This window comes from Colobus angolensis, unplaced genomic scaffold (assembly GCF_000951035.1).
Source record: "Colobus angolensis palliatus isolate OR3802 unplaced genomic scaffold, Cang.pa_1.0 Scaffold330, whole genome shotgun sequence".
In the NCBI taxonomy this organism is placed as follows: Eukaryota; Metazoa; Chordata; class Mammalia; order Primates; family Cercopithecidae; genus Colobus; species Colobus angolensis.
In genome coordinates, this window is record NW_012116600.1 from 3,348,412 (window position 1) to 3,374,054 (window position 25,643).

At 37.3% G+C, this 25,643-nt stretch overlaps 1 protein-coding gene across 1 annotated transcript in view; it reads left to right on the forward strand.

Annotated features, from left to right (window-relative positions):
* CCDC150 (coiled-coil domain containing 150) overlaps positions 1-25,643 on the forward strand; it is a 95,208-nt gene that overhangs the window by 40,872 nt on the left and 28,693 nt on the right. Inside the window, exons 14-15 of the mRNA XM_011952062.1 lie at positions 16,214-16,327; positions 22,078-22,161. Of these exons, the coding sequence (XP_011807452.1) occupies positions 16,214-16,327; positions 22,078-22,161 (198 nt within the window). The remainder of the gene's footprint in view (positions 1-16,213; positions 16,328-22,077; positions 22,162-25,643) is intronic.

The following is a 25,643-nucleotide window of genomic DNA, read 5'->3' on the forward strand; positions in this document are numbered from 1 at the left end:
GGCCCTAGTGTTAACTGAGGATTCTAGCCAAGAAGTCACCTGAGAGTTAGCTAATGGGCCTGTGAGAGGCAAAGAGATGATTGCTGACTAGGCTGTTTTTAAATAAAAAACTAAAGGCTGGGCGAGGTGGCTCACGCCTGTAATCCCAGCTCTTTGGGAGGCCAATGCGGGCGGATCATTTGAGGTCAGGAGTTCAAGACCGGCTTGACCTACATAGTGAAACCCCATCTCTACTAAAATACAAAAATTAGCCAGGTGAGTGCCTGTAATCCCAGCTACTCGGGAGGCAGGAGAATCTCCTGAACCCAGGAGGCAGAGGTTGCAGTGAGCCGAGATCGTGCCACTGCACTCCATCCTGGGCAACAGAGCAAGACTCCCTCTCAAAAAAAAAAAAAAAGCAAAAACTAACTCAGGCTGCCTGAGTACCTATCAGCAGCTGCCCCTTTATCTTTGAGGTACCATTTTCTGGGTTCTAAAATAGAATGTTCAGAGAAACAAATGAAATCCTTATTAAAGTTAAACAAGAACCAATCTTTAAAACATTGCTGTTTGTGTTTCAAATTTTGAAGAGAGTAAAGATTATGTATCACTGTCATCTAGAGAATATATCTGGAGCAGCAAGGAGTATTAGCTTACTTAGGCAAGAAATCCAGCAATAGGTATTGGGTATAGTCATCAAGCCTTGACTGTTTCTTTGCTTCTGGTTTGCCCAAGTAGCATTTGTATTACTATATATACATGTAAACTTTTACTTTAAGGATTGGAGAGAGGAGAAATGCTAAAGTTTGAGCCTGAACTCAAATGCAGTTACCACCAAGCTAGCAGGTGCCTTCTCTAGTTCTAGTGATATGAAAATAGTCCATCCTAAAAATCCTCAAATGAGGCTGACTTCCTGTGGCAAGGACTTTGGTGGTATCAATTTGGCCTCAACCATGCTTTCTAAAATTGGGAAAATTGGTGACTACCATTACATTCATTAATGCTTTTTGCTTAAAAATATTAGTGAATGAGGGCGGGCATGATGGCTTACACCTGTAATCCCAGCACTTTGGGAGGCCGAGGCAGACAGATCACTTGAGGCCAGGAGTTTGAGACCAGCCTGGCCAATAAGGCAAACCCTATCTCTACTAAAAATACAAAAAAATTAACCAGGTGTGGTGGCGCACACCTGTAATCCCAGCTACTTGGGTGACTGAGGCTTGAGAATTGCTTGAACGTCATAGGTGGAGGTTGCAGTGAGCCAAGATTGCACCACACACTTCAGCCTGGGTGACAGAGTGAGACTCTGTCTCATAAAAAAGTTAGTGAATGTTACATGGCCAAGGCAAATGCTGTGAATATGTTTGGGATAGAAACATAGCATTATTATTTTGCTTGTCTGATTTCATTCGTCTTACTGTAGGCTAAGTATAAGTTCACGTTGCTGAAAGATTATTATTTCACGGTGCTGAAAGCTCATTAGAGACATTCTGTGAAGCCAAATGATAATGCTTATAGAGAATCTCATTTTGTGCTATAAATTGATTTTTAAAATATGTGTTGTTTTAACGCTATGCTTTTTTAAAAAGTCAGGTTTATTATAATTTACATACAGTGAAATTCTTTTAGTGTATAGTTCTATGAATTTTGACACATACAATCTTGTAACCACCACCACAATCAAAATATAGAACATTTTTGTCACCCTAGGAAAGTTCCCGTGTGCCCTTTTGTAATCAATGCCTTCTTCCACCTCCTTCCCCTGGCAACCATAGATCTGTTTTTTTGTCCCTATAGTTATAAATTATCCAGAGTGTCATATAAATAGAATCATATAGTATGTAGCATTTTAAATTTAATTTCTTTCATTTAGCATAAGGCATTTGAGATTCATCCATGTTGTGTGTCAGTAATCTGTGCTCCATTTCCTGGATGTATCACTTTCTTTATCCATTCACCAACTGAAGGACATTTGCGTTGTTTCCAGATTTTTGGCAATTAATAAAGCCTCTATAAATATTCAAATATGCAGATATGTATTTCTGTTGAGTAAATTTCAAGAGTTGGATTTCTGGTTCCTATGATAAATATATGCTTAACATAATAACAAACTGCTCAACTGTTTTTCAAACAATCTGTACCGTCTTACATTTCTATCAGTAATTCATGAGTTCCAGTTTCTCTACATTCTTACCAGTACTTGGTTCGGTTTTTTAGTTTTATCTATTAGAATTTGTGTGTATCAGCGTATCACTGTGCTTGTAATTTGCATTTCTCCAAGACTAATAATATTGAGCTTCTTTTCATGCACTTATTTGCCATTACAAATTGACATATCTCATCAAATCTTTTAACTATTTTAAATTCAGTTTTTTTCTTGAATTTTCAGAGGTTTTAAAACATTTTTAAATCTTAAAAATATTTTTACTGTTTGTATATATACAAGTCTTTTGCCAGATATGTGTTTTACAAATATCTTCTTCCATTTCATGACTTATCTTTTCATTTTCTTTCAAAGAGCAGAAGTTTTAAATTTTAATGAAGTCTAATCAATCTTTAAAATTTTGTGGATCATACTTTTTGAGTTTTTGCCTAAGCTAGGATCACTACAATTTTCTTTTTTGTTGTCCTCTAGAAGTCTCATAGTTTTAGGTTTTATACAAAGTCTATGATCCATTTCAAGTGAATTTTTATGTATCATGCAAGGTATTGTTCAGGATTCATTTCACTTTTTTTTTCAGGGTCTCACTCTGTCGCCCAGGCTGGAGGGAGGTGACGCAATCACAGCTCACTGTAGCCTCGACCTCCCCGGCTCAGGTGATCCTCCCACCCACCGCAGCCTCCTGAGTAGCTGGAAGTACAGATGCATGCCACCACACCCAGCTAATTTTTTTATTTTTTGCAGAGATGGAGTTATGTTATGTTGCCTGGCTGGTCTTGAACTTCTGGGCTCAAGCAATCTGCCCAGATATCTCAACCTCCCAAAGTGCTGAAATTACAGATGTGAGCCACTATGCCCAGCCTAGTACCTTTTTAAAATTTCTCCATTGGTGGGCTTTTGGGTTGTTTCAATTTTTTGGGTATTAATGATTCTGTGAGCAGTTGTATACAATTTTTGTGTGTAAACATATGTTTTCAGTTGTCCTAGGTATAACCTAGGAGTGGAACTACTGGGTCATGTGATTATTCCATGTTTATCAATTTAAGATACTGCCAAACTCTTTCAAAGTGGCTATACCATTTTACAATCCCACCAGCAATGTTTGAGAGTTCCAGTGTCTCCACATCTTTACTAACACTTGTTATTGTTCACATTTTTAAAATACCCATCCTAGTGGGTGTGAAATATTTCACTGTGGTTTTTAAATTGAGGTGAAATTCACATAATATAAAATTAACCATTTTAAAGTGAATAATTCAGTGGTATTCAGTACATTATTCAGTACATTTGCAGTGTGGTGCCACCACTGCCTCTGTCTAGATTCAAAATATTTTCATCACCCCAAAAGGAAACCCTGTATTAGTTAAGCAGTCACTCCCCATTCCCTCCTTCTCCCAGCCCCTGACAACCACTAGTCAGCATTCTGTCTCTATGGATTTACCTATGCTGGATATTTTATGTAAATATAATCATACAATATGTGATCTTTTGTGTGTGGCTTCTTTTATTTAGCCTGATGCTTTTGGGGTTCTTCAACATTGTAGTATGAATCAGTACTTCATTTTATGGATGAGTAATGGTGATTGTATGTATGTATGTGCATGCACACACACACACACCAAATTTGTTCATCTGTTAAAGAACATTTGCACTGCTTTTACCTTTTGGCTATTGTGACTAGTGCTGCTATGAACCTGTATATACAGGTATTTCAGTACCTCTTTTCAATTCTTTGTGATATATGTATCTAACAGTGGGATTTCTGGATCACATGGTAATTTTATATTTAACTCTCTGAGGAATCACCAGTTTTCCACAGCACTAAACCATTTTACATTCTCACCAGTGATGTACAAAAGTTCCAGTTTCTCACATCCTCACAAACACCTATTTTGTGTTTTATTATAGCCACCCTAATGGGTGTGAAGTGGTACCTCACTGTGGTTTTGATTTGCATTTCCATAATAACTAATGATGTTAAGCATCTTCTTGTGTGCTTACTGGTCATTTGTATATCTTCTTTGGAGAAATGTCTATTCAGATCCTTTGCCTATTTTTAAAAGGGATTATCTTTTAATTATCAACTTTTACGAGTTCTTTACATATTCTAGATACTACACCCTTATCAGATATGTGATTTGCAGGTATTTTCTCCCATTCTGTGGGTTGTATTTTTATATTGGTAATGTCCTTTGATGCATAAAAGTTTAAAAAAAATTTAAGTTTGGTTTATTTGTATTTCCTTGGATTGTTTGTGTTTGGGTATTATATTTGAGAAACTCTTGCCTAACTGAAGGTCATATAGATTTATCCCTATTTTATATTATAAAATTTTTTATAGTTTTACGTATTAATTTAGGTCTTTGATCCACTTTGAGTTAATTTTGTATGTACTATGAGGTAAGAGTTTGACTTCATTATTTTGGCTATAGATATACAATTGTCCCAGCACTCTTCATTGAAAAGAACATTCATTCTTTCTATTGAATAGTTTTCACTCCCCTGTCAAAAATCAGTTAATCATAGATATGTAGGTTTATTTCTAGACTCTTAATTCTCTTGCATTGATCTGCATGTCTATCGTTATGCCAGTATCACACAGTCTTGATTACTATTGTTTTGTAGGAAGTTTTGATGTCTAAATGTGAATCTTCCAACTTTGTTGCTGTTGTTGTTGTTTTAAAGATTTTAGCCATTCTGGGTCATTGCATTTCTGTATGAATTTTAGAACCAGACTCTCCATTTCTGTAAAAAAGAACAGCTGGAATTTTGGTAAGGTTTATATTGAATCTGTAGATCAGTTTGAAGAGTATTACAATCTCAATAATACAATTTGTTGTGTATTTTCTGTATAAAGTATGTCCTCACTTAATGTCATCAGTAGGTTCTTAGTTTTCAACTTCAAGTGAAACGATATACAGCAGGTCCTTGAATAACATCATTTCATTCAATGTTGTGTTATGATGTTGATAAGAAAAAACATTGATTTTGTTATACATTATCATTTCACTTAAAGTTGCAGTCTCCAAGAACCTATCAATGACAGTGAGGACTACTATTTCTACAAACTATATAAATTATCTCTATTTGTAATAGAGATAGTTATTTTTTGTAGAGGCGGAGTTTTGTTATGTTGCCTGGCTGGTCTCGAACTCCTGGGCTCTCTATTTGCTGTGTCTATTTGTAATAGAGATAGTCTCACTTCTTCCTTTCCAATTTGGCTGCCTTTTATTTCGTTTTCATATATAACTGCCTGATAGAATCTCCAGTGCAATATTGAATAGAATTGGTGAGAGCAGATATCTCTGTCTTGTTTCTGATCTTAGGGGGAAAGCTTTTAGTTTGTCACCTGTCAACTGTGGGGGATTTTCAATGCTCTTCATCAGGATTAGAAAATTCACTTATATTCCCAGTTTGTTGGGAATTTTTGTCATGAAAATATGTTGAATTTTGTCAAATGCTTTTGCTATGTCTGTTGAGATGATCTTGTGGGTTTTGTTCTTTGTTCTATCACTATGGTGTATTACAGTGGTTGACTTCAAATGCAAAACTAAGCTTGCATTCCTTGGATAAATTTTACTTGGTCATGTTGTCCTTTTTATATGTTGTTGCATTAGGCTTGCTAGTATTTTGTTAAGATTTTTTGCATCTATATTCATAAGGGGTACTGTTCTGTAGTTTTATTTTCTTGTAATGTTTTTGGTTTTGGTATCAAGATACTGTTGGTCTCTTAAAATGATTTGGTAAGTATTCCCTCCATTTCTATTGTTGGGAAGAGTTTGTGAGGGATTGGGGTTAGTTCCTTTTTAAATATTTTGTAGCATTTACCAGTGATGCCATCTGGTTCTGGGCTTTCTTGTATGTAAAAGGTTTTGTTTCTTTGTTTGGTTTATTCTTTTTATTCTATAGGTCTGTGCAGATTTTCTACCTTTATTCGAGTCAGTTTCAGTAGTTTGGTTCTTTCTAGGAATTTGTCCATTTCATCTAGGCTATCTAATTTGTTAGGATACAATTTTCAGAGTAGCCCCTTGTCTGTTTTTCTGTAAGGTCAGTAGCAGAGTCCTCTCTTTGATTCCTAATTTTAATAATTTGTGTCACCTGTATTTTGTTCTCGTTTAGTCCAGCTAAAAAGGTTCGTCAATTTTGTTGATCTTTCTAGAGAACCAACTTGTGGAATTTTTTAGAGATTTTTCTCTGTTATTTTTCTCTATCTTATTTTTGCATTAATCCTTACTGTTATCTTCTTTAGATTTGCTTTGGGTTTAATTTGCTTTTCTTTGTCTAGTTTCTAAAGATAAGCTTAGGTTTTTGATTTGAGAAATATTTCATTGTTAAAATGTAAGTGCCTGTAGGAGTCACTCTGAACCTATTCCGGTTCAGGGGAGTGCCCCTAAAAAATAAAAAATAAGTGCCTGCAGCTACAAATTTCCCTCTCTGCACTGCTTTAGCTGCATATGAGATGTTTTGTTATTTTGTGTTTTCATTTTTGTTTATCTCAAACTGTTATTTAATTTCCCTTGAGATTTCTTTTTTGACCCATTGGTTGTTTAGAAGTGACGTGTTTAGTTTATTCACATATGTGAATTCCCCAAATATTCTTTTATTAATTTCTAATTTTATTCTATTGTGGTTGGAAAACATACTTTGCATGATATCAATCCTTTCAGATTTATTGGGAGTTGTTTTATGGTGTAACAGGGATATACCCTGAAGAATGTTCCATGTGCATTTAAGAAAAATGTGTATTTTGCTGTTATTGGGAGGATTGTTCTATAGATGTCTGTTAGGTTACTTGGTTTATAGTGTTGTTCTTGTCTTCTCTTTCCTCATTAATCTTCTGTCTAGTTGTTTTGTTGATTAATGAAAATGGGATATTGAAGTCTCCAACTATTACTGTTAAATTATTTATTTGTTCCTTCAATACTGTCATTTTTTGCTTCATATATTTGTGGCCTCTGTTAGGTGCATATATATTTATAAATGATACATCTTCTTGACAGGTAAACACTTTTTCAATGTCTTTTATCTCACCAGTTTTTTCTTAATGTCTATTTTGTTTAATATTAGGACAGTCATTTAGCTCTTTTTAGATTACTGTTTAATTTATATGGTATATATTTTCCACACTTTTGTTTTCAATCCCATTTGTACCTTTGGGTCTGAAGTGTGTATTTTATAAAGAGCATATAGTTGGTTTTTTAAAAACTCATTTTGGTTTTTTAAAAACTCATTTTGCCTATCCATATAAATGGAGTGGTTTGATCCATTTATATTTAATATAATTACTGTTAAGGTAGGATTTATATCTGCCATTTTGCATTTTTTGTTTTTTGCTTTTTGCTCCTCTATTTCTCAATTAGTGCCATCTTTTATGTTAAATATATATTTCTAGTTCACCATTTTAACTCCCTTATTTCTTTTATCCTATATTTTAGTTTATAGGTAACAGAAAGAATTACAAACAAAAATATATAGTACCTTTTATATATACCTATGTTGCTACCTTTACTGTTACCTTTTATTTCTTATGTGGATTCCAGATATTGTCTACTACCCTTTTATTTTAGCCTAAAAAACTTCCTTTAGTATTTCTTACAGCGTATGCTTTCTAGCTTCACAATCCAAACCCCACCAAAAATGGGGACCTGGAGAAATTACTCTACATTTTAGGTGAAGTCTGAAGAACTACATTCTCAAGAGTGTATTTAAACCAGAAGAAAAACTCTTCTATGAATTATTTCAATTTTTATTTATCCGGGAATGTCTTAATTTCTTTGTTGTTTTTGAAGGATAGGTCTGCTGAATTTAGAATTCATGGTTGAGTGTTTTTCTTTCAGCGTTTTGAGTATGTCATCCCATTGCCTTCTGGCCTCAACTTTCTGATGAGAAATCAGCTGTTAATCTTGTTGAGATTATTTTGTACATCAGGAGCCACTCCTCTCTTGGTACTTTCAAGATTTTGTGTTTCTTGCTTTCAGCAGTTTACTAGTGTATGTTTTGGGGCCTGTCTTTTACACTCATTCCCACAGTTGGCAACTCTCCTCTAGCTTTCATTTCTGATCACCAAACTGCTGCTGGAATGCTCATACCTGTTACTGCAAATTCAAAACCTAGGGAAGACTTCTCCTGGGAATTTACTTTATCTCGGTCTTGGGTTGCCTGGTACATAGCTGCATCCACAACTGGGCAAGTTCAACAACACAGGAGCCTTTCCACAGACCATGATTATTGTAGCTTTATAATAAATCGTGAAATTAGGTAGAGTCCTCCAACAGTGTTGTTTTCCAAAAGTGTTTTAGCTATTTTAGTTCGTTTGCTTTTTCATGTATGTTGTAGAATGACCTTAATGATTTCTACAAAAATGTTTTGTGGGGATTTCAACTGAAATTAGAGTTAACATCTCAGCAATATTGAATCTTCTAGTACAGTTAGGTTGTCACTTAATGATGGAGATACATTCTCAGAAACGCATCTCTGGGTAGTTTTGTTGTTGTGCAATAGAGAGTACTTACACAAACCTCGATGGTATTGCCTACTGCACACCTAGGTTTTTTTTTTAATTTTAAAGTTCAGTGTACATGTGCAGGTTTGTTACATAGGTAAATGTGTGTTATGGGAGTTTGTTGTGCAGATTATTTCATCACCCAGGTATTATTATTTTTCCTGATCCCCGCCCTCCACCCTGTGACACACTCCAGTGTGTGGTGTTCTCCTCTGTGTGTCCATATATTCTCATCGTTTAGCTCCCACTTATAAGAGAACATGCAACATTTGGTTTTCTGTTCCAGTGTTAATTTGCTAAGGATAATGGCCTCCAGCTCTATCCATGATCACGAGGACATAATCTCATTCTTTTTTATGGCTGCATAGTATTCCATGGTGTATATGTACCACATTTGCTTTATCTGGTCTATCATTGATGAGCATTTAGGTTGATTCCATGTATTTGCTATTGTGAATAGTGCTGCAGTGAATATACACACGTGCATGTATCTTTATAATAGAATGATTTATACTTCTTTGGGTATATACCCAGTAACAGGATTGCTGGGTCAAATGGTATTTCTGTCTTTAGGACTTTGAGGAATCGCCACACTGTTTTCCACAGTGGTTGAACTAATTTACGCTCACACCAACAGTGTGCAAGTGTTCCTTTTTCTCCACAACGTCACCAGCATCTGTTATTTTTTGATTTTTTGACTTCTTAATCATTCAGACTGGTGTGAGATGGTATCTCATTGTGGTTTTGATTTACATTTCTCTAATGTTCAGTGATGTTGAACTTTCTTCATATGATTGTTGGCCACATTTATGTCTTCTTTTAAGAAGTGTCTGTTTATGCCTTTTGCCCACTGTTTAATGAGGTTGTGTTTTTCTTGTAAATTTAAGTTCCTTATAGATGCTGGATATTAGACTTTTGTCAGATGAATAGTCTTCCATTCTATAGACTGTCTGTTTACTCTGTTGATAGTTTCTTTTGCTGTGCAGAAGCTCTTTGGTTTAATTAGATCCCATTTGTCAATTTTTGCTTTTGTTGCGATTGCTTTTGACATCTTTGTCATGAAATCTTTGCTCGTGCCTTTGTTCTGAATAGTATTACCTAGGTTATCTTCCAGGGTTTTTATAGTTTTGGGTTTTATATATAAGTTGTCAATCTATTTTGAGTTAATTTTTGTGTATGGTATAGGGAAGGGGTCCAGTTTCCATCTTCTGCATATAACTAGCCAGTTATCCCAGTCCCATTTATTGAACAGGGAATCCTTTCTCTATTGCTTGTTTTTGTCAGGTTTGTCAAAGGTCACATAGCTGAAGGTGTGTGGTCTTATTTCTGGGTTCTCTATTCTGTTTCATTGATCTGTGTCTGTTCTTGTACCAATATCATGCTGTTTTGGTTACTGTAGCCCTGTAGTATAATTTGAAGTTGAGTAGCATGGTACCTCCAGCTTTGTTCTTTTTGCTTAGGATTTTCTTAGCTATTCAGGCTCTTTTTTGGTTCCATATAAATTTTAAAGTAGTTTTTTCTGGTTCTGTGAAGAATGTCAATGGTAGTTTAATGGGAATAGCATTGAATCTGTAAGTTGCTTTGGGCAGTATGGCCATTTTAATGACATGATTCTTCCTATCCATGAGCATGGAATGTTTTTCCATTTGTTAGTGTCATCTCTCCTTTCTTTGAGCAGTGTTTTGTAGTTCTTCTTGTAGAGACCTTTCACCTACCTAGTTAGCTGTATTCCTAGGTATTTTATTCTTTTTGTGGCAACTGTGAATGGGAGTTCATTCATGATTTGGCTCTCAGCTTTACTGTTGTTGGTGTATAGGAATGCTAATGATTTTTGCACATTGATTTTGTATCCTGAGAGTGCTGAAGTTGCTTATCAGCTTAAGAAGCTTTGGGGCTGAGGCGGTAGGGTTTTTGAGATATGGGATCATGGCATCTGCAAACAGGGATAGTTTGACTTCCTCTTTTTCTTTTTGAATGCCCTTTATTTCTTTCTGTTTCCTGATTGCCTTGGCTAGAACTTCCAAGTTCTGTGTTGAATAGGAGTGGTGAGAGAGGGCATGCTTGTTTTGTGCCGGTTTTCAAGAGGAATGGTTCCACCTTTTGCCAATTCAGTATGATGTTGGCTGTGGGTTTGTCATAGATGGCTCTTATTATTTTGTGGTATGTTCCTTCAGTACCTAGTTTATTGAGGATTTTTAACATGAAGGGATGTTGAATTTTATCGAAGGCCTTTTCTGCGTCTATTGAGATTATCATGTGGTTTTTCTCTTTAGTTCTGTTTATGTGATGAATCACATTTATTGAATTGCATATGTTGAATTAACCTTGCATCCCAGGGATGTAGCCTACTTGGTCATGGCAGATAAGCTTTTTGATATGCTGCTGGATTCAGTTTGCCAGTATTTCATTGAGGATTTTTGCATCAATGTTCATCGAGGATATTGGCCTGAAGTTTTCTTTTTTTGTTGTATCTCCGCCAGGTTTTGGTATCAGGATGCTGCTGGCCTCATAGAATAAGTTAGAGAGTAGTCCCTCCTTTTCAGTTTTTTCAGAATCATTTCAGTAGAAATGATACCAACTCTTCTTTGTACCTTGATAGAATTCAGCTGTGAATCTGTCTGATCCTGGGCTTTTTTTGGTTGGTAGGCTATTTATTACTGCCTCAATTTCTGAACTCATTATTAGTCTGTTGAGGGATTCAATGTATTCTTCCTGGTTAAGTCTTGGGAGGGTGTATATATCTAGAAATTTATCTTTTTCCTCTATATTTTCTAGTTTATGTGCATAGAGGTATTTTTAATATTCTCTGATGGTTGTATTTCTGTGGGGTCAGTGGTAATATCTCCCTTACCATTTCTGATTGTGTTTATTTGAAACTTCTCTCTTTTCTTATTAGTCTAGCTAGAAGTCTATATATTTTATTTTCTTGAAAAAACAGCTCCTGGGCTGGGCACCGTGGTTCACGCCTGTAATCCCAGCACTTTGGGAGGCCAAAACGGGCGAATCATGAGGTCAGGAGTTCGAGACCAGCCTGGCCAATATGGTGACACCTCGTGTCTACTAAAAATACAAAAATTAGCCAGGCATGCTGGCACAGGCCTGTCGTCCCAGCTACTCGGGAGGCTGAGGCAGAAGAATCGCTTGGATCTGGGAGGCGGAGGTTGCAGTGAGCTGAGATTGCGCTACTGTACTCCAGCCTGGGCGACAGAGCAAGACTCCATCTCAAAAACAAAACAAAACAAAACAAAAACAGCTCCTGGATTTGTTGATCTCTTGAATGGTTTTTGTGTCTCTACGTTCTTCAGTTCACCTCTGATTTTGATTATTTCTTGTCTTCTGCCAGCTTTGAGATTTGTTTGCTCTTTGTTCTCTAGTTCCTTTAGTTGTGAGGTTAGGTTGTTAACTTGAGATCTAATTTTTTGATGTGGGCATTTAGTGCTATACGTTTTCCTCTTCACAGTGCCTTAGCTGTGTCCCAGAGATTCAGATATGTTATTTCTTTTTTCTCATTAGTTTCAAATAACTTACTGAATTTTGCCTTAATTTCATTATTTACCTGGGAGTCATTCAGGAGCAGGTTGTTCAATTACCATGTAGTTGTGTGGTTTTGAATGAATTTCTTAGTCTTGAATTCTAATTTGATTGTGTTGTGGTCTGAGAAACTGTTATAATTTCAGTTCTTTTACATTTGCTGAGGAGTGTTTTGCTTCCAATTACGTGATCAATTTTAGAGTAAGTGCCATGTGGCAATGAGAAGAATGTATGTTTGTTGTTTTGGGGTGGGGAGATCTGTAAATATCTGTCAGTTCCATTTGATCTAGTGCTCAGTTCAGATCCTGAATATCTTTGTTAATTTTGTGTCCCTATGACCTAATATTGTTAGTGGAATGCTAAAATCTCCCACTATTGTTGTATGGGAGTCTAAGTCTCTTTGAAGGTCTTTAAGAACTTGCTTTGTGAATCTGGGTGCTCCTGTGTTGGGTGCATATATATTTAAGATAGTTCTTCTTGTTGAACTCTTTACCATTATGTAATGCCCTTTTTTGTCTTTATTGGTTTAAAGTCTGTTTTTTCAGAAACTAGGATTGCAACCCCTGCTTTTTTCTGTTTTCCATTTGCTTGGTAGATTCTCCTCCATCCCTTTATTTTGAGCCTGTGATATGCCTAGGTTATATAGTGTAGCTTGTTGCTCCAACCATTGTTGTATATGTGGTCCATCATTGATTGAAACATTGTTATGGAACACATGTCGGTACATGAACATTATATATCTCTCTGTTTTATTTTGGTTTTTTCTCTCAGTATTTTGTTATTTTCAGCACATCATATCTTAGACATATTTTGTTAGATTTGCACTTAAAGAATTTCACAGCATTAGTACTGTTTTAAATGGCATTTTAATGAAATGTGAATTTCCAATTGTGCATTGTTAATATGTAGAAATACGATAGATTTGCCCTTATATCCTTCAGCCTTGACACACTCACTTATTGTAACATCTTGCCTTACTGCACCAGCTATGGCCTCCTGAATGATGTGGCATAGGAGTGGTGAAAGTGGATACCTTTGCCTTTTCCCAGTTTTAGGGGGAAAGTTTTTCACTATTAATATTGATATTAGCTGTAGGATTTTTATAGATACTTTTTTTAATCAACTAGAAGTTCCCTTTCATTTCTAGTTTGCTGAGTTTTTATAATGAATTGATGTTGAATTTTATGAAATTCTTTTACTGCATTAAGATGGTTATATGGGTTTTCTTCTATAGTCTATTGAAACGGCATATTATACTGATTGATTTTGAATGTTCAACAAGCTTTGCATTACCGAGATAAGCTTCACTTAGTCCTAATTTGTTATCTTTTTATATGTTGCTGGGTTCATTTTGCTAATATTTTGTGGAAGATTTTTTTTTTTTTTTTTTTGAGACGAAGTTTCACTCTTGTTACCCAGGCCGGAGTGCAATGGCGTGATCTCAGCTCACTGCAACCTCTGCCTCCCGAGTTCAAGTGATTCTCCTGCCTCAGCCTCACAAGTAGCTGGGATTACAGGCATATGCCACCACTCCCGGCTAATTTTGTACTTTTAGTAGCGATGAGGTTTCTCCATGTTGGTCAGGCTGGTCTTAAACTCTCAACCTCAGGTGATCCGCCCACTTCGGCCTCCCAAAGTGCTGGGATTACAGGCGTGAGCCACTGCTCCTGGCTGGAAGATTTTTGCATCTATATTCATAAACTTGAATTGACTTTAAGTAAATACCAGAAGGACTTTAACTTAGAGTAAAGGGGAACTATGTAATTTACAATAACCCTTTTGCTGGGGGCAACTAGAAAAACTCAAAAAATGGATGAGAGAGAAAAAGGGTTCTTTTTAAAAAAATTATTAGACCCACAAACCACACAGAGAAAAGGGTTCTTAAAAACATCATAGAGTGGCTGGACGCTGTGGCTCACGTCTGTAATTCCAGCACTTTGGGGGGGCTGAGGCGGGCGCATCACAAGGTCAGGAGTTCGAGACCAGCCTGACCAACATGACGAAATCCCGTTTTGACTAAAAATACAAAAATTATCCAGGCATGGTGGTGCGTGCCTGTAATCCTAGCTACTCAGGATGTGTCTGGAATTGGTGGGTTCTTAGTCTCGCTAACTTCAAGAATGAAGCGATGGACCCTCGCAGTGAGTGTTACAGTTCTTAAAGATGGTGTGTCCAGAGGTTGTTCCTTCAGATGTTCAGATGTGTCCTGAGTTTCTTCCTTCTGGTGGGTTCGTGGTCTTGCTGGCTTCAGGAGTGAAGCTGCAGACCTTCACAGTAAGTGTTACAGCTCTTAAAGGCGGCATGTCTGGAGTTATTCGTTCCTCCTGTCAGGAGTTGTTCGTCCCTCCTGGTGGGTTCATGGTCTCACTGGCTTCAGGAGTGAAACTGCAGACCTTCGCAGTGAGCGTTACAGCTCATAAAGGCAGTGCAGACCCAAAGAGTGAGCAGCAGCAACATTTATTGCAAAGAGTGAAAGAACAAAGCTTCCACATGGTGGAAGGCGACTGGAGTGGGTTGCCACTGCTGGCTGGGGCAGCCTGCTTTTGTTCCCTTATCTGACCCCACCCACATCCTGCTGATTGGCCCATTTTACAGAGAGCTGATTGGTCCGTTTTGACAGGGTGCTGATTGCTGCGTTTACAAACCTTGAGCTAGACACAGAGTGCTGATTGGTGCATTTACAATCCTTTAGCTAAACACAGAGCACTGATTGGTGCATTTTTACAGGGTGCTGATTGGTGCATTTACAATCCTTTAGCTAGCCACAAAAGTTCTCCAAGTCCCCACTAGATTAGCTAAACACAGAGTGCTGATTAATGCATTTACAAACCTTTAGCTAGACACAGATTGCTGATTGGTGCGTTTACAATCCTTTAGCTAGACACAAAAGTTCTCCAAGTCCCCACTAGATTAGCTAGACACAGAGCTCTGATTGGTGTGTTTACAAACCTTGAGCTAGACACAGAGTACTGATTACTGCATTTACAATCCTTGAGCTGGACACAAAGTGCTGATTGGTGCATTTACAATCCTCCAGCTAGACGTAAAAGTTCTCCAAGTCCCCACCAGATTAGCTAGATACAGAGTGCTAATTGGTGCATATACAATCCTCCAGCTAGACATAAAAGTTCTCCAAGTCCCCACCCAACTCAGGAGCCCAGCTGGCTTTGCCTAGTGGTTCCTGTGCCAGGGCTGTGGGCGGAGCTGCCCCCCAGTCCCGTGCCATGAGCCTGCACCCCTCAGCCCTTGGGTGGTCGATGGGACTGGGTGCTGCAGAGCAGGGGGTGTTGGGGAGGCTGGGGCTGAGCAGGGGGGTGGGGCTTGGGCATGGGCATGGCAGGCTGTAGGTCCCGAGTCCTGCCCCGTGGGGAGGCAGCAGCTGAGACCCAGCGAGAATTCCAGTGTGACACAGGGGGGCCAGCAGTGCTGGGGAACCTGGCACACCCCTTCACAGCTGCTGACCGGGGTGCTAAGCCCCTCACTGCCCAGGGCAGGCAGCACCAGCTGACTGCTCCAAGTGTGGGTCCTGCTGAGCTCCCGCCCACCCAAAACTCGTGCTGGCCCACAAGGTCTGTGGGCAGCCCCGGTTCCTGCCCACGCCACTCCTTCCACACCTCCCCACAAGCAGACTCTGCCTCGCCAGCCCAGAGAGGGGCTCCCACAGTGCAGCCGCGGGCTGAAGGGCTCCTCAAGTGGGGCCAGAGAGGACGCGGCGAGGAGGCGCCGGAGAGCAAGTGAGGGCTGCTAGCACATTATCACTTCTCAAGGAGGGTGAAGCAGGAGAATCACGTGAACCTGGGAGGCAGAGGTTGCAGTGAGCTGAGATCACAACACTGCACTCCAGCCTGGGTGACAGAGCAAGACTCCATCTAAAAAAAATTAAAAACCATAGAGCTATCAGACTGGTCATATCTCCACATTTAGAGGCAAGGAAACATATGGAAGATATTGTCCATTTTACAGTTATAATTGTCATTTTAAAAATAATACTTTTTGGATCTGGCATAAATAGTTTCTTTTTTACTTTTGTTTCTTTAAAGGTAGACATAAATACATTAACTCATAACCTGCAGACTCTTGAAGAAGAGAATAAACACCTGGCAGATCAAATGGCGGCCCTAGAACTTCAGCAAGTCACTTCTGATTACCATGGGGTGGGTATAAAAAGGTCAGTCTAAATAGCAATTAATGACTAATGAGTTCAGAAATAATAACCAGAGGTGAGGAGATGGGTTTTCTTTGTGTTTTCATAATTATTATAAATCTTGAATAATTCAGAATAAATAAAGCAGAGATTCTTACAGTATTCAAACAATAGTGAATTTGAGAAACCAAGAGTTTAAGGGATTTATTAAAACATTTGCCTTCACAAACAATCTGTGTTACTGAAAAGTACAAATATATCTGATGTTTTAAAATAGTTCCTCTTCCACAAATTATGAGAAAGAAACTTGTATTTTTTTCTCATCAGACAGTTTCCTCCATTAGGCAATCAGTAATAAGTCTGATTTCTGAAGGCTATTTGACAAGGTCAGTGCATTACAAATAAATAGTACAGTTCTTAAAACATCTTATCCAGGCTGGGCATGGTGGCTCACATCTGTAATCCCAGCACTTTGGGAGGCCGAGGCAGGCGGATCACGAGGAAAGGAGATCGAGACCATCCTGGCTAAGCTAACACGGTGAAACCCTGTCTCTACTAAAAATACAAAAATTAACCGGGCATGGTGGCGGGCGCCTGTAGTCCCAGCTACTTGGGAGGCGGAGCTTGCAGTGAGCCAAGATCACACCACTGCACTCCAGCCTGGGCGACAGAGCGAGACTCCGTCTCAAAAAACAAAAAATCTCCAAGTAAAGGGGATTTAAAGATACGGTCATTCTGTTAAATAGCTAATAATTTTCCTGTGTGCTTTTGAATACATGAAAAAGTGTTACTTACTGCTTTTAAGCATGCAAATAATCTTTGAAAATTCCTAGAAGACCTCAGTGTGAGTCTGTTTTAATCTGAGCTAAAGTCTTTCAAACTGTTATAAGCTGCTCATTACTTCAACTATGAAAAATTATACAGACTAAGTCTAAATCTTCTTATATGGTCATGGTTTTCAAGCCAGATTTCCTGCTTTTCAGTTTTGGCTGTGACCTCGGGTATGATCCTTAACCTCTCTGAGCCTCAGTTTCTTAATCTGTCAAAATGAGGATAATAATGCTATAACTGTGTGGATGTTTGAGGTTAAGTAAATTAATACACACAGAACATGTGGCAGATAGCTAACATTTATTGAGTTCTTAGTATCTGAACTGTCTCAGAGAAAAAAAAATTACATATAAGTGCCTATTGGAATGACAAGATCCGTTAGCTGTGTAATCCCTGATACTATTTCAGACCAACCCCCTCTCCCCACAGAATTAAAGATTCAGCCATGTCCATTGCTGGTTGGCAAGACTCAGCTGGGTTCCTTTGGAAGACCACATTCTCAATCTGACTGATTCTTTCCTGAATCCATTGCCAATGAGCAGGCCTAGCCTTACTCTATTAATGACTTTGACAGATCTTGCCAGTGATTTGGTCAGTGTTGAGTTTTGCCTATCTACCACGTCTTGATTACAGGTTCCCAGTGATGACTCATAGATAACGCAATTCTAGCTTGCAGTTCTGTCTCCACCCAGAAGTGTCTCTGGCCATGCCTGCCTGGAAATGCTTCAGTTGGCTATATGAGTTTGAGGAATAAGCTAGGGATTTCAGGATTTGTTTTTGAATTTAGCAGTATCATTAAATCTATTGTCATTCAATGCTGGCAGTGTATTTTTGTTCTTTGAGAGTTAAAAATTGAAATTCTTTATAAAGGGTACCTTCTGGTCTTACCCCTCATTGATTTTTGGAGATACATATAAGACTGTGTGTTGTGTGTGTAACATCACAAACTTGAATTCAGATAGATCTGGTTTCAACCTCCATTTACTGTGTGACCTGGACAGGTTCTTAATCTCTCATGGCCTGCAATGCCAAGAGGATCTTTCCTAGTGTAGGTATCCCACAGTACACTCTGCACACACATATCAGAATAATTACTACATTGATTAGAAATCGACCTATTTATGCATCTGCCTTCATTCTCGTCTAATGCAAGAACAGTATTCACTTTATATTCCCTTGCCTAGCATAATGCCTAATACATAATAGGTGCTTTAAAAACATTGATTGACTGGAATACAGAGAAGGTCATGTCTATTTTGCCAGGCAGTAAGAATTAATGTCATATTGCAATAATAAATATTATTCTCTCTGCTTTTTCTTTCATATTTTGTAATTTCAGGGTTTTTTTTTTTTTTTTTTTTTTTTTTTTTTGCCATTTTAGCCTGTAGTGATAGTGCAATTTAATTCCATTACCACTGGCAGTCAGTCACGCAGGGACCCACAGTAGGAAAAGATCCAAATGTAGGAAGGTTACTATGCCTGAGTTCAGTTTGAATGATTTTCCTCCCCACTTCTCTTTTGGGGTTTAAACATGTATTTTAAAATTGTAGCACCAGACAGAAACATAATTCCCTATACAACTGGGACTTTAAAGACTTGAAATTAGAAAATGAACTAAAATGTATTATTTCTTAAAACCAGGATGACATTGTCAGTGTACACTCATGCAGATGTCAAAGTTGGTTTTTCTGGGGCTCATGTCATACTGTTGTTAAATATTTTGAATAAATAATTCAAAATAATCAAAAACTTTAAAAAATGCTTACAATCTGCTTATAAAATAGCTTTACCAAGATGCCAGTATCCTACTGGTTTTGTGTATTCTTCTAACAGCTTCTGCTAACTTGTACAGCTCACATGGATTTAAAAAATGATTTTAGAAATAATTTTGTGACTTATTGTTGATCTTTGGCAACCTATCTTTCATATCTTAAGATAATTCTTCCTATTTTTACTTCCTCTTCTCCAAAGAGTGGTATCTTTGTGTTTCTGAGTTAGAATTCATATTCTAATGCTTGGTATTTTTCTCTGTATGATGTTTCTCAAATGATTCCCCAGTTTCTGTTTTGCTCTATATACTGATCATGTTTATAGTATATTACCAAGAGTATTTAAGCAAAAGTTAATTCAGTTCAGTCTTCTATAACTCAGAACCTGAGATATTAACTTATTTAAGTAGTTTCTAATTTCTATCTGTAAACAGTAATTTAAGTAACTGCCTTAACATTCACTTTCCCTTAGCAACTTGGAACAATTTTTTTGTGTGTGTCATAATATTTAAATAAGTGACCCTTTGTCAAATATTATCACATTTTGATTTTGCTCAATTTTCATTTAGTACTTTAGCACTCTCTTTGGTGGCATAATGGGAAAATTATTATTTTAAAAGTATATTTAAAAGATTAATGGAAGTTCTTCATGCCTTTGCCTGAAAGAGGGAATTGTATTGATGGGGGGAAAGCGCCATTATTTTTTAAATTTCTGGTCACCTTTTATAGAAGACCCAGATAATTTAAGTTATTCTTTAAAAAAATCTTTCTCCATTTCAAGAAGATAGTTATTTTTGAGTGTTTAGTATTTGTTAGAGCTAGCATATTTTAGGTTAACTCTAGTTCTTGTTTTTTTAATATGTTCTTACCCATGCTTTACAGCACACTGAGACATCTTAATTTGTAGAAGTTTGAATCGAATTTTAAATAATTAAGCTTTTATTGTTATTGTAGCTTTGCTTTTGTGGTATTATTGAGCATCCTTACAATTTATTTGCTGCTGAAAACTTGGTCAACATAATCCTAAATTGTAATGTTACATTCATGGAATGATTTTGCATCATAGTTCCCAAAATAGAGAATATTTTGGCAAAGAGGACTGTGTTTTCCACAGATAGAAAATTAATTGATGATGAGCTGATTTTGTGATAATATATTTATTGTCACCAATTTCCTATTTATTGATAGCAGTCTACATTTTCCTCAGGTTATTTTGAAACCAATACTCTACTGGTCTAAATGCTTTTTAAAACATATTTTCCTTTGCCTTACTGGGAGCAACACAGTAATTTTTAAAACTTTTAAAAACTGAATTATGAATATGTGTAATAATGTATGAAATAAATATTCTGACAGGACAAATACTTGGTCTAATAGTTAATAATCCACCAAAGCCTAATATTGGGTGTAAGTTTTTATATTAAAGGTGTATGATTTTAGGGTAGATGGTATACAAGGGCTAATTCTTTATGGCTTTTCCGTTGATTTTTATCAAGTGTTGAATGTCAAAAATGAAATTCTTCTAGCCAAGGCAACTACTAAGGAGAAAACAATGCTCCAGACTACTATAACTTTTTTTTTTTTTTTTTTAAAGGAGATGGGGGTCTTGCTGTGTCTTCCAGGCTGGAGTGCAATGGCACCATCATGGCTCACTGTAGCCTCCACCAGCTGGGTTCAAGCAATTCTCCCTCCTCAAACTCTCAAGTAACTAGGACTAAAGGCATGCACCACTGTGCCCAGCTAATTTTTTAATGTTTTGTAGAGACAGGGTCTTGCTATGTTGACCAGACTGGTCTTGAATTCCTGGCCTCAAGTGATGCTCCCATCTCAGCCACCTAAAGTGCTGGGATTACAGGTGTGAGCCACTGTGCCTAGCTTAGTGTGCCTTCTCATAGAAAATATCTTGAACAGAGGAAAATAGGAGTTACAGATTATAGCAATCTAGTTTGGAATGTGTTTTTACTTTTATTTTGAAGCATGTGTGGTAGATTCACACACTTAAAGGATATTACAAAGTGGTGACTAAAGAATAGCTGTAATCATGTTGGAGGTAGTGAGGAATATCTCTTATGTAAATTAATACATGGGTTTTATCTTTATCAGCTTACCTAAAATTGAACATAAAACAAAAGTCTAAAATTATTTGGCTTAAAATGCCTAAAAGGTACTCTGTTATTCACAGAATAAGCAAATATAAACCAGAAATAGTGAATGATGGCAATATAAGATACTTACCAACATTAATAAGACTTTGAACTTAAGATTTACTGCAAATGATCCATAGTGCAGCTAGTTAGCTTATAAGTGATTAAGAGTTTGTGTCTTCAGTCACATTTGCTTTGTGTGCATTATCTCCACATTTGGTTTATGAAGACGATTTTGACATATGGCAATATTTCATGTTATTAAGATATAGCACTGGCATTGATTGTGAAGACTGAAAATTTCCATGTTCAATCACTTAATGGTGCCCCTCATATAAAGAAAGTACCAATATGGCCCAAAATTTAAATTTTGCACTAATTTTTTCTAATATAGTCTGAGAACAACAGGATATGAAAAAATAACTGTCATTATTAAAGGCTGTTTGAATAATGAAAATATGTAATTTCGTGAAATATGGAACGTTTGGTAATGTTTGTTCCAGATAATATTGTGTTGAGTATTTGATCAAACAATGAGTTTGAGTCTCCAATAAACATTTATTTTGTTTTTGAGATTTTTCTAAACTGCTTTTTACCATAGTAAGTGAGGTACCTTCTGCTATCAGTGGTCCTGGTCACTTGCAGCTGCTGTTTCCGTAAAGAACCGTGTAATGCTCTACAGACTACCTGCAGTCACTGATACAACCACACCACATCCGTGTTGGATCACAACTACAAAGGAGTAACTGACATAACAAAAAAGGAGTTAATATACAAAACCAACCAACTCTGGTACTCTTAAGGCTTCATGCTTTTATTAGCAGCCTTCTGTACATGTTGCATATTAGCCCTGTGATCAACTCTGTAGGGAAAGACTAAAAGCAGCAGTAGCAAATAAATAGGAATCTTGATCTTATGATGACAGAAATGGTAAGGATGTAAATACTTGTTTAAACATGAAAATGGTTATTCTTTTCTATGCCTAGAGGTTCTGATGCCTGTGTTTGCCTTATCAGCTTGCCCAACAGAAGGTGGAAAAAATCTTGGGAAAAATTACTGAAAGTAAAAATAAACTGGCCTATGAAAAGGGAAAACTCCAGGTATGAGATTTATTTTCTGATTTTTCTTGTCTGAATTTTAAAAATACCAATTATCAAATTAAATATTGCTAGATTTTGAGAATACCTAGCTCTGTCATTTACTAAGTCTATAGTCTCTGGACATCCCTAAGTTTGTGGCCTCATCGATAGCCAGGTGACTTCTATTTACATTCCGTAGTTGCTGAAACCTAAAATTGTGAAGCCAAAACCCATTCTGTGACTTTTTGAAGCTTTATTATAATCATTTTATGTGTGGTCATTCCCTGAGAATGTAGAAAGCCTATACCTCTTTTTGCTGAATTTTTAAAACACATTTCTAAAAAGAAAAAAACCTGGAAACAGACTCAGAGGCAATTGAGTGAATGTGATGATACTGTTCTTTTGCTGCCTGTGGGTTTTGTCCCTATGGTACCCCAGAGCAGGAAGCCTGAAACTGATACAGGTAAGCTTGACTTAAACTAACTCCAGTGGAAACACTGAAATCCAAATCAGTGGTGCTAAGTCTTACCTATACATTAGAATCACTGTGCAGTTTTTAAAATTCCTCATGCTGGGAAGTGTATAATATCTGCCACTTTGAAATGAGGCATAGAAAAAATAGGTTGATGGATGGAGAGAGGAAATGATAAATGGATAGATATGTGATAAGCAAATAAGAGAATATTAATGGTAGAATTTGGATGGGATGGTTGGTGTATGCATGTTCACAGTAAAATTATTTCCATTTTTCTATACATTTAAAACATTTTATAAAATGTTGGGGGAGGCTGTGCATGGTGGTTCATGCCTGTTTCCAACACTTTGGGAGGCTGAGGCAGGAGAATGGCTTGAGGCCAGGAGTTTGAGACCAACCTGGGCAATATAGCAAGACCCTATCTCTACAAAAAAATTAAATAAATAAAAATTAGGCAAGCATGATGGCAAGTGCCTGTAATCCCAGCTACTTGGGAGGCTCAGGTGGGAGCCCCAAGTGGGAGGATCACTTGAGCCCAGGAGTTGGAGGCTATGGTGAGTTATGATCATGCCATTGCACTCCTGCCTAGGTAATAAAGTGAGACCCTGTCTCTAGAAAAAAATGTAGGGGGGAAATTCCCATGACTAGAATTGCACCCCAGAGCAATTAAATCAAAATCTCAGGGGATAGTTCCTCGACTAAAGTGCTGTGTGTGTGTGTGTGTGTGATGAGGTCTCACTCTGTTATCCAGCCTGGAGTGCAATGGTGCAATATCTGGGCTTGCTGCAGCCTCTGCCTTCTGGGCTCAAATGTTCCTCCTACCTCAGTCACCCAAGGAGCTGGGATTCAGGTGTGCAGCACCATACCCAGCTAAGGTTTTTCGTATTTTTGGTTTGTCCATGGAGATAGGGTTTCTCCATGTAGCTCAGGCTGGTCTCAAACTCCTGAGCTCAAGCAATCTGCCTGCTTTGACCACCCAAAGTGCTGGGATTACAGGTGACTTCAGTACTTTTTAAAGCTCCTCAGATGATTCCAATGTTGCAACCATAGTTGAGGCCCTCTGGACTAAATAGTATGAAGTGAAGTCCAGTTAGGCTTGGCAACTGTCTTAGTCTGTTTTCTGTTGCTATAACAGAATATCTGAGATTCGGTAATTTGTAAATTAAAGAAGTTTATTTGGCTCATGATTCTGGAGGCTGGGAAGTCCAGGATCATACAACCTATCTGTGAATACCTCATGCTGCCTCATGTCATGGCAGAAAGCAGACAGAACAGTGGGTGTTTGCAAAGAGACCAAACACAAGAGGCAGCCTCACTTTATAACAACCCAAGAGCAAGAACTTACTCACCCCTGTGAGACTGCATTAAGCCTTCATGAGAGCAGATCCCTCATTACCCAGATACCTCTTAGAGATCCCACTACCTCTCAACATTTAATTATATCAGCAGTTAAATTGCAGCATGAGTTTTGGCAGGGTCAAAGCACATCCAGACCATAGCAGCAACTATGGAGCTGATTTGGTAAGTAATCTCACTAGAGGTTTGCCAAACACATCAGCATTAACCTCATCCTCATCTACTCAAAGGGTTTACCATAGGGTTAGCAGACAGGATGGGACCCAGAAATAGCAGACCAAAAGGTAGTTGATAAGCCATGCTTGTGGAACAATATATTACTAGAACAATAAAAAGAGCTACAATAAAAAGAATTACTAGAACACCTATTAATATTCATATTTTCCAGAGGTCGCGATGCATTTAAATGTTATCTACATTTGTGTAACTGTGGAAAGGTCTTACTTTTCTTGAATTTCATCTTAATCATCTATAAAATGAGGAGGATAAGCACACCTCTCTTTTCTACTTCTCATTGGGAAAAACAGGCTCCATTACAGGCAGGGTGTATACATGTTTACAAGCGTAAAATAACTTTCCCCTTTGTGGAATGAATGATCTCATAAGAGGCTATGACCCATGACTTTAACCTTTTTTTAGCTTTTCCAAGAAAAATGAAATACATTATTAAATATATAAGACAAATCCCAGGCCCTCATGACAGACTTGAAGCCAAATTTTGACTGGGAATGAAATATATTTTATAATTTACGAATGGGTCTAATATTATCTGTCTGACCTTTTAAACCTCAACCATGCAATCTTAGAAATTATCCAGATTCTGTGTAATCATAAGGGAAATAACATGCCTTTTTGCTGTTCATATTCCTATAATAAGAGTTTAAGATTTTTGATAGTCTTTGAAGAAATACTTTTTGAACTATTGTGAAGTATTGATTGATTGGTATTTTTATGTCAGGTCTTGGGCTGCTGCATTCCAAAAGCACTGACTTCATCAGCTCTAGGGAAGGTGCTCTTGGAGCACATAACTCTTACAAGACAATTTAAAGGAAGAGCTGTATACTAAACATAGTCAAAACAGTAGTCTTCTGTGTGTTCTCGCTCAACTGGATTAGAATGGATTGAAAATATACATAGGAATCGTATTTGGTAAAAGATTACATTTTTAGAATCAGCTTGTTAATGAATGATATAAATACTGGATTTTGTGTGTTAATTTAGACTGTATTGGAAACTGCTGCTTCCTTTTCAGTGCTGTACAGTATTCCATTATGTAAACATGCCACAATGTATTTATTCTTCTGTTGATGGATAATCAGCTAGTTTCTAATTGCTTGCAAACAGTAACAATGATGATATGATGAATTTTTGTGCCAGTCTCCTTATATACAGAAGATTCTCTCAGCTAAATATAATTCTTACGAGTAGAATTACTGGGTTTTAGGATGTGCATATCCTGAATTTTACTAGATTTTGTCATATTTCCCCTTACTAAAAGTAGTTAAGCCAGTTTTAAAAATCAGTATTTTTTTTATTATACTTTAAGTTCTAGGGTACATGTGCACAACGTGCAGGCTTGTAACATAGGTGTACATGTGCCATGTTAGTTTGCTGCACCCATTAACTCGTTATTTACATTAGGTATTTCTCCTAACGCCATCCCTCCCCCTGC